Raw genomic sequence first — 14,589 nt, forward strand, 5'->3', positions numbered from 1 at the left:
GGAGATCTCCTGGAGAAAATGGCTGCCTTGGACAGTGGATTGCATGGCATTATATTATAATAAGGCCATCTCCCCAAACCCTGTCCTCCCCAGATTCTACCCATAAGTGTCTAGGAATTTTCCAACTCAGAGAGCACCTCCAGCAACGGTCACACCGTACAGGATTGCAAAGCAGTGCAGCGGCATTTTAAAGACGAACATTTCTTAAATGTTATTCCAGCATAAGGTGCCGTGGCCTACACCAATTTCAGTTGAAATTAAAAATGGAGAAGTCCCCACTCCACACCCGGAGTTACAATTTAAAATGAGGAAAACAACATAGTGAGTGGAAGTGGAGACCCGGGTTGCTAGGAATGGATGCGTGCAAATAATGTCGATGCCTTGTTGATTGACAAATAAAGAGGGTTGTGATTTTGGCGAGTACTAGAAGGCAATCCCCCCCATTCGCTTCACACTGTTCCTTTAACACCTTAACGATATGATCAGGGGAGTATTGCGCGTCTCTTCTATGAGGGCGATGGTTGGAGGAGCCGCATGTGGGTAGAGCGGAGCATTCACCAATCGGCTGCCAGAGTTTGAGGGCGAGACTAATTTTTGCAGCCCTTTCTGGGCGCTGAGAGCTTTACGGCTCTGGTGCATGATGCTGTTGAAGTTGAGCCTCGCCGCGTTCTCGCGACGCGTTTTCCTGCGGGAGAGAGTCCTGAGCTTTTCCTTCAGACCCGCTGCGCCCATGTCGACGCTGCTGGTCAGTCAGCCTCAATATGCGTGGCTCAAAGAGCTGGGACTGAAAGAAGAAAACGAGGGTGTTTACAATGGCACCTGGGGAGGAAGAGGAGAGGTAGGATTGCCAGAGACGGCCCGCTAATTTCCTAGAAGCTCGAGCTGAAGCCAGATCCTAAAGTCGCGTGCAGCCTTCCAGTCGATTTCCTCCTCTTTGCTTCAGTTCTGCGGGTTTTGAAACCCTGCCGATTCTTGTCTTCCCTTTAAAGTACTCTGCCTCAGATTTCTAGGTGTGTAGGACAGCATGTTAGAACCGGCATGGTGGGGGAAGGTTTCTGTTCAATTACTTTTTGAAAAGTTTGGGGATTGGTTTTTTTACTGTGATATTGCTTCAAAAATCAATTTCTGTGTTCAGTCAAGAGCCTAAAGTCAGTTTGTCTTGGCAGTTTATATTAAGAATTGCTTGTTATAATCTACCTAAAGTGTTTTGTACACCACAGTTTTGTCCCTAAGGCTGTTATGTGCACGGAACTGAGGCTGATAGCGATTCGCTTGCCAGTAGCTAGTGGATTAACAAGTGTGGATTTCTACCTCTAAATTAGATGTGATATATTTCCTGGCTTTTGATTTAAATGTACACTTACTGCATGGCTAAATGGTACTCCTTCACTTTTAATTCTTGTAAAAGTACCAGAACTTTACATGAAATGTATTTCATCTTAAAATATTGCAACCTAGTATGCAATGTTCCCTCTAAGTTGTGGAGTTTTGTGAGCAAAAATTCTACTTTTGTGAGCTGCTGGCATTAAAGTTGTGAGTGAGCGATTTGGCCACTGCATACATTAGTTTGCTTTGGAGCCTTCCTTCCTGAGTTAAGACAAAAATGTGTGCACTGGAGACTAAAAAACTGTGAGCTAGCTCACACTAACTCAGCTTAGAGGGAGTACTGCTATTGTGTGTGTAGTGATTCATGCAATTTATGCACTTGTGTTGGCAAAGCAAGCTTCCTTGGTTTTCTGTGGAGAGAGGCTGTTGCCCCATCTCCCAAAGCAAAGAAGCTTTTGTAAGCTGGAAGCCTGTTGGTTCTAGGTCTGCAAGTGCTGATATGCCATTGGACAGTCCATACAGCCTCTCACTGGATGTGGACTTGTCTCCATAGTGCTACCTCCCATTATGTGCATACTATGTGCAGAATTTGTGTATCCAGACTGCTGTACTGATCTACATGTTGGGCTGAGCTTGGCTAAATATTTGTTTTTCAGTATGTAGTGACTTTAAACTATGTTTCTAATCCATCAGTGTAAGAGAAATGTCTCCTATTTAGGTTGTGACAACGTATTGCCCTGCTAACAATGAGCCAATAGCCAGAGTTCGTCAGGTAAGATTTTCTTTCTTGTATCCTCAGTGCCATAGTACAAAAACTGGTTATGCCCTTAAACTGCCAGAGGTTGCATTCGGAATATTAATGGTGCAATCCTAAAAAGAGTTACTCTAGTCTAAGGCCATCAGAATCAATTGGTTTAGTCTGTTGGAACTCTCCGAAGGATTGCAGTTAGAAACTGACACAGAGATGTGGATGCTGAAGTTCTGTGGTTAGACTCTCCTGTCTTTTTCAGACATGTTGAAATGGTGCTTTCTGGGGAAATCACTGTAGACACTGGGGAGAGATGATAGCATTCACCTCTCTCTCTTTTTTTGCTGTCTGATGTTAGGTGCCTCAGAATGTTTCTGTTGGCAGAGAGGAGATGTGCCAAAGCATCAGATGTGCTGTTATCTTTTTTTTAAATTAGAACTTGAATTCTTTATCAGTCAACACAGCCCTTTATTCTGACAAAGTGAAGGCTTGCTCTGTAATAGTGGTGTCCTGTTCTGGGTAACTGGGGGCCAATTCTGCTTGAACTTGCTCTTGAAAAACTGTCTCTGCATAGGATTTGGGTGCTATAACCCGATCTTGCTGAAGCAGTCTTCTTTCTGGCCTGAGGAGATGCTCTAGAGGTCACCTTCAAAGATGATGAACCTTCTTTCTCAACAGAGTCACCTTGAATAACACCTTCTTTGCAGCTGAACTGTGTAGCTACTTCTATAGGGGGATCAAGGCCCTTGCTCAGAGCAGAGATGAGGCCTTCCATGTATCACATCTTATATACCACTGTAAAGCAGCAATAAAATATAGGCTCAGATGATATTCTAATATAATTCATACTGCTTATAAATATTATGTTCTTGTAACTGTTTTTCTGCTTGACAAGATTTGGGATCAGTGATCTGTAAAACTCTAAATTGAGTGTATTCTCTCTCTTCCTTTAGTTTTGAATTTTACACTCTTGGCTAGGCGCATACATATTATTTAAATAACTTTGTTTGTTTTTTCATTTCTGGAAAACTTCCACTTTGCAGATCTGAACAAGAATATATTGTGTGTCTCATGGTCTCCCAACATCTATTAGAACTTGTTAATGCAGCATTCCTTTTACTTTGTTATTTTGTATAGATTCTTGTATCAATCATAAGCAAAGTGGATGCATTTTAAAAAAATGTCTACTTTTTAGGCCAGCTTGGAAGACTATGAAGAAACAGTAAAGAAAGCTAAAGAGGCTTGGAAAGTATGGGCAGAGGTCAGTGAAATTACTTCACATTTTACTGAAATTTATGTTTTCTAGAATAAACACACACTTGAATGAGCCATGGATCTATTGGGTACTCTTATTCTTAAAGGAATGCATGCAGTTTCTGATCGCTTCTCTCTCTTTTTTTTGCACATGTCCTTCTTTGAAAGGCTTACATGTGGTGCTGCCAATTGAGGTGTCCTAGTTACTATAAGATTTGTGCTGTACTTGTGGCAGTTTACATGGGAGAAACCTGAATGTTAGTGTCCTGTATGGATTTGTGTTTAATATTAGCCTGTCGTGTTCACCTTTTGCTGGCATGATCTTAGTTTGACTTAAGCTGCAGATTATTTTATGTCTGTGAAATTCAGCTGTTTTGTAGTAATTTGGAATTGGGAGTCTTTGTATCTGCACAAACTGTTGCAAAGGTTAAAAAGGTGATGACTTTCCTTTTATGATCTATGGATCAAAAGATATTTCTTACCCCTTATGGTCATTGAAGCAAACCACTATGCAGCTTGAAAAACTGACCTGTCTTACTTTTGTGAGATGTGTCAGTAAACAACCGATGATCTCTCTTTCCTCTTCTCTGGAATGAAGTTATCTGTATGAAGCTGACCACGCTTTATTTATAGCATATAATATTTTTGTACTGCTGTCTGATGGTTTGTTTGATATTCCATAAAGAAGGAGTTTGGTGCTATAGGACAGCCCATGGTTGCAAATACAGGGTTGCCACTTTCTGGAAAGTCAGGGTCAGATGTCAGGAAAAAACAGGGAAATGTGTTTACAACATACTTTTGAAATGCTGATACAAGAGGACAATACACACTTGGGGCAGTTGAAGTAGAGAAATGGCAGAATACAAGTGTAATGTAATGATGCACACATATTCCATAATTTGATTATATGATTTTGAAAATGTTTATGGCTCATGGTTGTTAACAGTAAAGCAGAATAAAATGAACTGGTAAGAAATAGCATTACTTTATGGAGGAGCTGATTGGCTTCTTGCAATTTTTTTGTATTCAAACAAATTGGAATCAGTTTCCATTTATTTGAATATGGGAATATTTTGGCAGGTCACCAAATTGTGCTTTATGCCTTCTAGCCAGCTGTAAAGTAGAAGAATGTAAATCCAAACAGCCTGGAAAACTAGCATCACAAAGATACTAAACATTCAAATTCTGCTAGGAAAAACAACTAAGATTGCCAAAATATATAAACTCTATTTAACTATTACAATTTCTTATATCACAGTTTTAAAGTTGGTGGTGTCACAATATCAAAATGAGTGCTTAGTATAAATATAACTATAAACAAGACATAGATTACAATGCTTCCTCCTTCAAAGATAAATATTGGTCCATATAGTCTGTTCAACTTGCTAGGAGGAATTCACGTTTGCAAAACATTTTCAAAAACAGCCTTTGCAAAAATGCCCGCTCTAGGTACTTAAAGGAGTTGTTTCTGTCAACTTCTTCAGTTTTCCAGCTGCATAGTTGGAACCTGATTTCAACAGTTTCTCTTGTCGATTCGCTTTTCACACTGTGAACCTTGCTGTCAAGAGAAAGTTGAAATCAGGTTCCCACTATGCAGCTGGAAAACTGAAGTGGGACTAGTGGGAGAATGGTGAGGCCGGGACATGGGGAGAAGCTGTCAATGCTGCTGTGAAAACCCAGAAAAGGCATCACACCTCTATAGGATTCACTTAAACTCTATAATAAAACCATACAGTTTTTGCCGATTCCTAGAGAGGGCTGATGTCACTTTTGGGCTTTTCTAGGAAATGATTTCACACCATTGCAGATGCCAGGAATCACTGAAAACCGGGTTTACCACAGACTTTCCAGTGATTCCTAGAGAGCTGTCATGTCACTTCCAGGTTTCGCTTTCAGAGGGAATGCCCTGCTTTAGCTGGGGGGACTGGCAATCCTACTTCTGGTACCTTTTAATTCCTAATCCTGAATCCTATCAAATGAATTGTATTATTCGACTATTTAAAGGAAGGAAACCATTTCTGCTACATTTATTTTGGAACCAGTCTTTCCTGTATTTACTTAAGCTGTGAGTTATCCAGTGTGTTTTAGACTTTTATGAGATGCATGTATTTTATTGGTTTGGTATTTTGCTTTTTGCATGTCGTGTTTTGTAACATTGGTTTTGTTTCTTTGCCTTGTTGTGATGTTCTTGATTTATGCTCAAGACCTTTGGTTATACACGTTTAATAATAAAGGAAAGGAAAGTACAAGTTCAGGTAATAAGATCACAGAGGAGGAAGGGAAAAGCTCTGGAAACACTGGCAAACATGTTCAGAGTGATGAAAAATGCAAAGAACTAACTGCTACACAAACCAGTATGACTGCCTATGTAATCAAAAACTCTGGCAGAGTGCCTTGGACTTTGCAGCTAGTGTTGAAGAATGATCAGTGAGTTTTTCAAATGAATGTTCTCAGATACTTCTCTGACCTACTGAAGCAACTAGAACAGTGCCATTATCCGCTGTCTCCTGATGAGGCCTGAATTGTGGGGTCCCACATGATTCAATCCTCTCTCTGATGGTTTTTAGCTTATAACTGCACCCTCCTGCCAAGATGGTCAGGAGGTTTGGAGTTGGGTGCCATCAACATGCTGATACACACAGCTGGATAAGCAGCTGGCAGCAAGACTCTCAGCACAATCCCAGTGCCTGGATGCGATAATCCAGTGGTTAAGGGGGAGCTGGCTGAAGTTGAATCCATCCAAGATGGAGCTCATGTGACTGGGAAGAATTGAGATGCTAGCTGGAGGGTCACTCCTGAGACTTGATGGTGTCCAGCTGAGAACAAGGCTGAACGCTGGCAAGGCTGAACGGGGCTTGGAGATCCAAGCCCCGTTCAGCCTTCTCCCCCCCTCCCAAGCCCTTGGGAGCCGCTGGCAAGGCTGAACGGGGCTTGGATCTAAGAGAGGGCTGATGTCACTTTTGGGCTTTTCTAGGGCTTGGAGATCCAAGCCCCGTTCAGCCTTGCCAGAGGCTCCCGTGGGCTTGGGGGGGGGAGAAGGCTGAACGGGGCTTGGATCTAAGAGATCCAAGCCTCGTTCAGCCTTCCCATGACCTCTTTTTTTCAGTATTCGCTCCATAAGACGCACACACTTTCCCCCCACTTTTTTGGGGGGGAAAAGTGCGTCTTATGGAGCGAAACATACGGTAGGTGAAAATGGGATGGAAGAGCAGAGCTCAGTCTTAAGGGCACCCATGTTAGGCGGCAGGGCTGTTACAGAGTCATGCACACATTTCCTACTACACTTTCCACCTGGGGATTTAAAGCCAGTTAGTGGAGCCCAGTATTGAGCTGGGACCAATGGCTGGAATAAAAATTGCTGGGGTTCTCGGGGCTGTTTTTATACCCAAAAAGTGTTAAGGTACCAGGGGAAATAGGGAACTTCTGAAAATGGATTGGATTTGAGCCAAAAGTTTCAAACCTCACTGGTGAATCAGTGAGATAACTGTTGTGTGGGAAAGATAATCTCTCAAGAGGGGGAAATTGGGATGCAATGTCTTCTTCTTGGTCAGGAATAAATGGAATAGCAAATTCTGGGGGGAAAGCAAAAGGAAATAAAGATATCAAACTGAGTTTGGATGAGTTGGATGTATGTCACTCCTAAATCTCAGACAGGTCCTATTAGTGTTTATGTAATGCCGAAATCAATTTAACCGAGACACTGTTCTTCCCTTTGAGGGTGGGTGGGTGAGTGAACTTGCATTTGTCCCTTCCTGAGTACAATGTCAATTACGTTTCTTCCTCTTTGGAGGATATGCTTCCCTGCACTGAGATTACCTTCTGATCACTAGATTAGAGAAATGCACACCCTTCTACTTTTCCAAGTTTTTAGTGAGGCCAAATTAAAAAGTATAATGAAAAGTGTTGTCGTCAAAGTCTTGCAGAGTGTTGTTAGATAAGCATTCAGATGTCTTTATTCTATACTAATTCTTCAAATGAATTAAAAACATCCTGTCTTTAGTCTTGAGTGAAGTGTTTTGCAGTTCATGAAGTTGGATTTAAAGAAACTTTCTTTGTTTTTTATATAGGTTCCTGCACCTAAACGAGGAGAAATTGTGAAACAAATTGGTGATACTTTACGACAGAAAATCAAAGTCCTGGGGAACTTGGTAAGTTTTGCTGCAGAACCCATGGTTTGTTCTTACATGCATCATTTCCAGAATACTTTAAAAATGCAGTATAAGAAATGTCACCATTGCTGTTGTGTTCCAACCTTCTCAGTTGCATCAAGCCAACCCTGGTTATACAAAGCAATTTGGGGTGTTATGCTCTGATTTACTAAAGATCTCTCCAAAAGTAACATTTATAGTAAGAAAGAAATGCTTTACAATGTGAATGTGCTATGCCTATAGAACATGTGTGAAAGACTGTAGGCTATCAAAAGAAGTGGAAGACCACAAAAAAAATTGTCTATTTTTAATGTGGCCATCCTGAGATCTCCACATCCCATTAACTCAGGGATGCATCTGTGGACATGCTGAGATGATGGTCCAAACAAAAGTTTCCCTTACTGATTAAGAGATGTAAATGTATCCAAGGAAACAGAGATAATGTGTGAAATTTAAATCTGTGGGCTTCTGTGCAATCATAGCAGATCACAATAGGCGAACTCATGGGCACTCAATGAAATTAATGAGCAGTAGGCTTAGAACAGATAAAAGGAAGTATTTTTTCTCTCAGAGTAATTAACTTGTGGAATTCACTGCTGCAAGAAGTGGTGGTGGCTATAAGCGTAGACAGCTTTGAGAGGGGATTGGAAAAGCATATAGAGCAGAGGTCCATGAGTGGCTGTTAGCCACAAGGTATAGGTGGAACACTCTGTCTGGGGCAATGATGCTCTGTATTCCTGGAGTTGGGGGGGGCAACAGTGGGAGGGCTTCTGGAGTTCTGGCCCCACTGGTGGACCTCCTGATGGCACCTGGGTTTTGGAAACTGTGACACATAGTGTTGGAATAGATGAGCCATTGTCCTGCTCCAACATGGCTTCTCTTATGTTCTTAGCTAGAGGCTTATGTGATCTGACAGTGACAGATAACAGTCCTCTTGTGTCTACTTCTGAAACTCAGTGGAATATATCATTGGGGGGGCAAGCACAAATTCGTTGTATCTATAAATCTGATTAGAGAAGCTGGATGCTAGACCTTTGTAGTTGTACATTCATGACCATGGGGTACATGTCACTTCCCATATTGAGCTTACCTCAAATTAAAAGAGTCACTCTCCTCCCTTCACCATGATTTCTTTGGTTACACCCTTAGTTAGGTTAAGCTGTCTAAACTAGTTCTGGCCACAGTATTGTTTTTCTGCAAGTATGAAAACTGTGCTCTTGAACAGCATGGGAATCAAATGTTGGTCTTGATGTACCTCAGAAATGGGATGTCGAACAGCTGTATGAAAATGGCATAGAAGATGTTACCACTTGGTAATAAAGTGATTTGTGAAGTAACATTTATGTTTCTATGCCAAGTTATTTAATGCATTCATGTTCTGCCTATTTCCTCCTGTGCCCTTGCAAATGTGATCATGGAGGTTCACATGCAGGCAGTATGAGGGGACACAGAAGGGAATGTGGAGTTTGTTTGTATTTGCATATTCCCATGTGGCAGGTATTCAGTATTCCATGCAAGTTATTTGTGCTCAAAGCATATGTAACTGGTGTGTTGGCCAGAGGTAGCCAGATAAAGTGATGGAAGCATGAGGGGACCTCTCATCCTCACAGTGGCCTCTGCACTATATATGCATGTACACTAGTGAGTGGTAGCACACAGATGCTTTATTGTGGCCAGTATGTCCTGTGTATTGACTTGTCCTGGGACTTATTCTTCCTTCCCTGTAGGGTATGTCTTTTTCATGTGGCCATTGGCCCCATAGCAGAGACTTGCTTATCATTGAGTCACAGAAGCTGGCCTTGCAGAAAGGGTGCTGAGCATAGTGAAATTTCTCCACCACTCAACCTGATAGTCCCATATGAAGATCTGTTTTCCACCCTAACTAGGGATGGGCATGAACCGGCTCACTAACTGAAGTTTGTGATTAATTTTGGCCTGTTTGTGGTTTGCAAGGTAAAGTTCATGGCAGGTCAGCTGGCATGAACTTTCAAGCCATTTGTGGATGTTTGTGCTGGTTCATGAACAGATACATTTCCAGAAAGACATTCTTCACTCAATCTGAATGTTTACTGAACTTCAAAGCAGCTGGGGGGGTAGTGGAACTTGGAGAGCATGTAGAGGAGCATCCAGGGAAGGTCTGCTGTGACTTTGATGTCTCTTGCTTGCACAGGGTCCATTCTATACACTCCTGAACTTGTGCTTGTCACAGGCGGTCATTTGGACAGGCACAAGTTTAGGAGGTTCAGGAGTGTATAGAACAAACTGTGTGCAAGCTAGAGACATGAAACTCACAGGGAATCTCCTGCTGACTCTCCTCTACCTGTCCTCCATGTTTGGTGAGGATTGGATTTATGGGGACTGAATTACAGGCCCCCAAAGAAGGTACCCTGAGGAAAGTCTTTCTGGGGAAATGAAGGCAATCATTTCCCCAGAAAGCACTTTCCTGGGGGCACATTCTTTGGGGGGGCCATAATTTGGACCCCATAAATCCCATCCTCACCAGACTTGGAGAGCAGTTAGAGGAGTGTCAGCCAGGGATCTCCTGCGAGTTTGGTGCTTCTAGCATGCCAGGGGGGTGTTCTACTGCCTTCCAAACCTCCCAAACTGAACTAGTTTGATGGACCCTAAAAGTCTGTGATGGCTTATGGTTTGTGAACTGGGCACACCAGAAAACTGCATTTTCTCAGTTTGTGCCTGTCCCTAATCCTAACTCTTCCAGAGGTTCATCTTCCAGAGGCTATTGATTGCTGATATCTGCCTCAGTTACGTATAGTGTTCTTAACCTGTGGGCTGGGAAGGAGGCATTCAGCTTTTTACTATACAGTATTCTTTTTTATTTTATGCAAAAAGGATTACTGTGCCCTCTTCTCTTTCCTCTTCTGTGGGTCCTTTTGTTTTCTAAGCCATTCTGGAAAGGATATTTCCTTTGTGCAGTGCTTGGTACAATTAAAAGTCATAAAGAAACAGTATGCTGGTCCACTTCCAATGCATCTATTAAATATCTCCAGGTTTCCTTAGAGATGGGGAAAATCCTTATCGAAGGTGTTGGTGAAGTCCAGGAATATGTGGATATCTGTGATTATGCTGTTGGTTTATCCCGAATGATCGGAGGACCAATGTTGCCTTCAGAAAGTAAGCTTTCATGTTAGCCTTCCTGTAAGCATATACTGCTTACTATTAAAACAGTGCACTGTAGAGAAGGTCAGCACTGTGGGCTCTGTGTCTGCATTTATTACCATTATCTATAATTTGAGGAATACAGCTGAGATCGGGCATGCTTTCAAGACCTCCAGCCTTCAGGAGCGGACTGAGATATACCGTCTATGGCCGGAGCAGGAAATCGCATCAATCTTGTCTGTTACCTTGTGTAACCTTGAACCCTCAAAGTTACTAAAACGAATGGTATACAGCCAGGTCCTATGCAAGCTTATCTGGAAATAAGGCCCACCCTGTTCACGTGCACATAGGATTGTAGTCGGGAATGTTAACATCATTACTTTAACATCCCCACAATTGCTTTCCCCTTCAGAAAAAAGAATAAAAATTGGAATGCATGTGATCTTTAACCAGAATTGACTTGAGAATGACCATTGAATTAAGCTCTTGTTCTGTATATAGTATTGGGGTCTGTGCTCTTTTCATTACTGACTAAATTAAGCTCACTGGACTAGCCTAGCCTAGCCTAACCTATTACACAAGGCAGCTGTGAGGATAAAATGGGATATGTTGCCTCAGCTCCTTGGGGAATGGGATAGATAAATAAAAAGAAATGACATTCTGTGCTTGCTAAACAAAACTGTCATCTTCTTGGCCTTTTGTTTTCAGGACCTGGTCATGCCTTAATAGAGCAATGGAATCCTGTGGGATTGGTAGGAATCATCACTGCCTTTAATTTTCCCGTAGCAGTTTATGGCTGGAACAATGCAATTGCAATGGTCTGTGGCAATGTCTGCCTCTGGTAAGATGACCTGGTTTACTTTGTGATGAATATTTTAAATGATGACTTCTCTAACTCAGCAAGCAAGGTAACCCTGCTTTCAGAGGGTATACAAAAAAGTACAGTTGTTTAAATGTTCAGGAATTATCAGTTAAGTGTTACAAATGGAAGCCTCATGGAAGGAGAGGAAATCTCACCCCCCTACTATTCACTTTTACCATCCTGGTGTCATTTGCCCTTGTTTTTTCTTCCTGATTGATCTTGCCTCCATTTCTCTGCTTCCCTTCCTCCTGTCTTCTTCTGTTTCTTTTCCACCCCCTTTGGCTGCCACTTTCCCTCCCAGTTTGTCCCCTCACCTTCTAATGGGGAGTGTGTGCAGTGTTGGGTGCCATTTTAGGTTGCCTCAAGAATCTAAAATTTCACCTAAATATTCCTGCTTCCCTGTGGGCACATGCTGCATTTTACTTCTTTTTTTTTGCTTCCATATTTTCCTGCAATTCTGGGGATTCCCTTGGATTTGTAAAAGCATCTGTGCTATCCCTGGGTAGCCCCCTTGTGCAACTTAGTTGGAAATCTGATATATATAATTGCCCTAATGTGTTGGCACTTTCCAGCTCTCCCATAGGCTGTGCTGTGTGCTCCATCAGCTATTGGCCCATCAACCGCCAAGAGTACTTGCGTGCCATTGGCTGGGTGATGGGGTCTACTCCTCTTCCCCGCCCACAGCCACCTCAGCCACTGTTCCCTGTCAGAATAAACTGCCAAAAAGGCTGTTTCCCCTGTCTTGTGGGACTAACTTTTCCCTCAGTGGCTGTTGCTCGGCAACCAAACTTGGTTCTGTCAGTAAAAAGGCAAAGCCAGGAGGTCCTTTCCAGGCCTTTGTGGGGAACTCATTGGGGCCACTCCTGACTGCTCCAGGTTGGGAAATTCCTGGAGACTTTGTGGTGGAGTCTCCGGAAGCCAGGGGAGAAGTCTCAGCTGAATGCCCGTAGAGTCCACCCTCCAAAGCAGTTATTTACTCCTGGGGAACTGTTGCTGCCATTCTCCTGGTGAGAGCTGGAGATCACTCCGAATTACACCTGCTCTCTAGATGGCAGAGCTCAGTTTCCTTGGAAAAAATGGCTGCTTTGCAGGGTGGACTCTGTCATTATACCCTGCTGAGATTGCTTCCCTCCTGCTTGGGACTTCACTGTGGAGAAAGACTACTTTTCCTAGGTAGAGGCTGCAGGTGGTGGTGGGGAGATGGGAAGCTGAAGTCAGAGGGGCAGATAAAGGTAGGTTGATGGTTGGCTGGGAAGGATAGAGTTGCCAACTCCCGGTTGGGAAATTCTTGGAGATTTGAGGGGTGGAGCCTGGAGAGGGTGGGGTTTGGGGAGGGGTGGACCCTCAGACAGGTACAACGCCATATACTCCACTCTCCAAACCAACCGTTCCTCCTGAGGAAGCATTGTTGCCAATCTCCAGGAGAGGGCTGGAGACCACTCAGAATTACAACTGCTCTTCAGATGGCAGAGATCAGTTCCCTCGGAGAAAATGGTAAGCTCTGTGTCATTATACCTTGCTGAGGTCACCACAACAAATTGACACTGAGTGCCCAAGGCCAGGGACCCCCCCCCCGAGCCTCTTTCTAGAGCTCGTATTTATTTTCACAACGGGATTTATTCCTAGTTAAATATAAGTCACTACAGTAATTCTTGTGCCTTCAGTTTAGTCCCATTTACTATTGTATTGCCTGTCTTAATGGTAAATTTTTGAAGCTTGCTTTTTAAAATGACTGTATTATTACTTTATTTTCTCTTAAAACACCCCCCATGTTGGGTGGGCCACAGCGGGACATAGAGTTGATCAGTGTTACCGGTAATGGTGCTTATACGCTGATATTATTTAGTATTGATCCTGAGTTGAATATTAGGTGTACACGTGATACGTATTAATAGTCTCCATTATGAGCATGCCATGACCTGATCAAATGCATGGTCAGTGCCAAGTCTTCACAGATGCACAACAGGGCAGTTTAGGTGATTTTTGCTTTAGTTCAGGTAGCCTTTGCATTTATAGGAATGGATTGTTAGTAGCAATGTTACCATGATCCAAGTTGCAGCAAACTAGAAATGTCAGACATATGAAAATGTTTTGTTTTTTTTAAACTGAGCACTAGATAACTTGAGAGGTAGATAATTTGGGAAGCTGCCCAGTAGTGGCTGTTGGGTATAGAGGAACAAAATAACAAGGGGATACATTTACTTCAACACTCATTTTGTTGTTGAATTAGTGTAGGCTTTATTCCCTGTTAGACCAGTGTTGTCTACTATATCAACCAGCCATGGTTTAGAAACTTGCTACTGGGGAGACTGAAAGAACACCCACTTGCTTATTGAGGAGCAAGATGTAGCTTCTTCTGTATGACTGTTGGCCACATTAGTCTGATTCTGAACATTTGTATCATTTGGACATGTTGACATGGATATCAACATGCTGTATCCTTAAGCATTTATTAATGGATTCAGCAGGTGTTTGGCACTTATTAAAGGACTGAACTGATCTTTGGATTTTGCCACCAAGCAGTGACTATGTCCATTTAATTAAACCAAATTTCTTTTCAGCACTTGCAATGGCTAAATGTATAACTAAACAGTCTTGGCTTTACAGTAGGAATAATTTGCTATTACCTTATGACTGCTGAAAGCTTGGCTAGTTAGATAATAATTGACAGGTACATCAGAGCTCTCCTTGACATGAGTATGTATTTTGAATTACACTCTCTGTGGTAACTTACCACTTAAGCTGTTTTAGGTGTCTAATTATGGAACCCAATGTAGAATTATTCCAGTCTAAGCCCATTGCAAATAATGGGTTTAGGCTGAAGTAACTTTGTATAGAACTGCACTGTAATAAATCTAGAACTTACCTTAGGCTGCAGCCCTTAGAATTCTTCTTAGGAGTAAGCCCCCACTGAAGGAAACTTACTTCTGAGTAGACCTGCTTAGGACTGCTCCCTTAATATACTGTGTGATGGATGAGAGATACAGATAATCTTTCCTTCTTTGCAGGAAAGGTGCTCCTACAACATCCCTTGTGAGTGTAGCTGTTACAAAGTGAGTTCATCTGTCTTCTCTTGTTTGTTCTTTACATTATTTTTAAGACAATTGAAGGGGGTCGGTACAACCTTTTCTTCC

General features: G+C 42.4%; 1 protein-coding gene across 1 annotated transcript in view; it reads left to right on the forward strand.

Moving 5' to 3' along the window:
• The first annotated feature begins 634 nt into the window (after nucleotides 1-634).
• ALDH7A1 (aldehyde dehydrogenase 7 family member A1) overlaps nucleotides 635-14,589 on the forward strand; it is a 43,965-nt gene continuing 30,010 nt past the window's right edge. The window contains exons 1-7 of the mRNA XM_015413513.1: nucleotides 635-838; nucleotides 2,045-2,098; nucleotides 3,270-3,335; nucleotides 7,396-7,476; nucleotides 10,485-10,608; nucleotides 11,302-11,434; nucleotides 14,464-14,508. Of these exons, the coding sequence (XP_015268999.1) occupies nucleotides 638-838; nucleotides 2,045-2,098; nucleotides 3,270-3,335; nucleotides 7,396-7,476; nucleotides 10,485-10,608; nucleotides 11,302-11,434; nucleotides 14,464-14,508 (704 nt within the window). The 5' untranslated portion in view covers nucleotides 635-637. The remainder of the gene's footprint in view (nucleotides 839-2,044; nucleotides 2,099-3,269; nucleotides 3,336-7,395; nucleotides 7,477-10,484; nucleotides 10,609-11,301; nucleotides 11,435-14,463; nucleotides 14,509-14,589) is intronic.

The sequence above is a fragment of the Gekko japonicus genome, unplaced genomic scaffold, assembly GCF_001447785.1.
Source record: "Gekko japonicus isolate JY-2015 unplaced genomic scaffold, Gekko_japonicus_V1.1 scaffold245, whole genome shotgun sequence".
NCBI classification, from domain to species: domain Eukaryota; kingdom Metazoa; phylum Chordata; class Lepidosauria; order Squamata; family Gekkonidae; genus Gekko; species Gekko japonicus.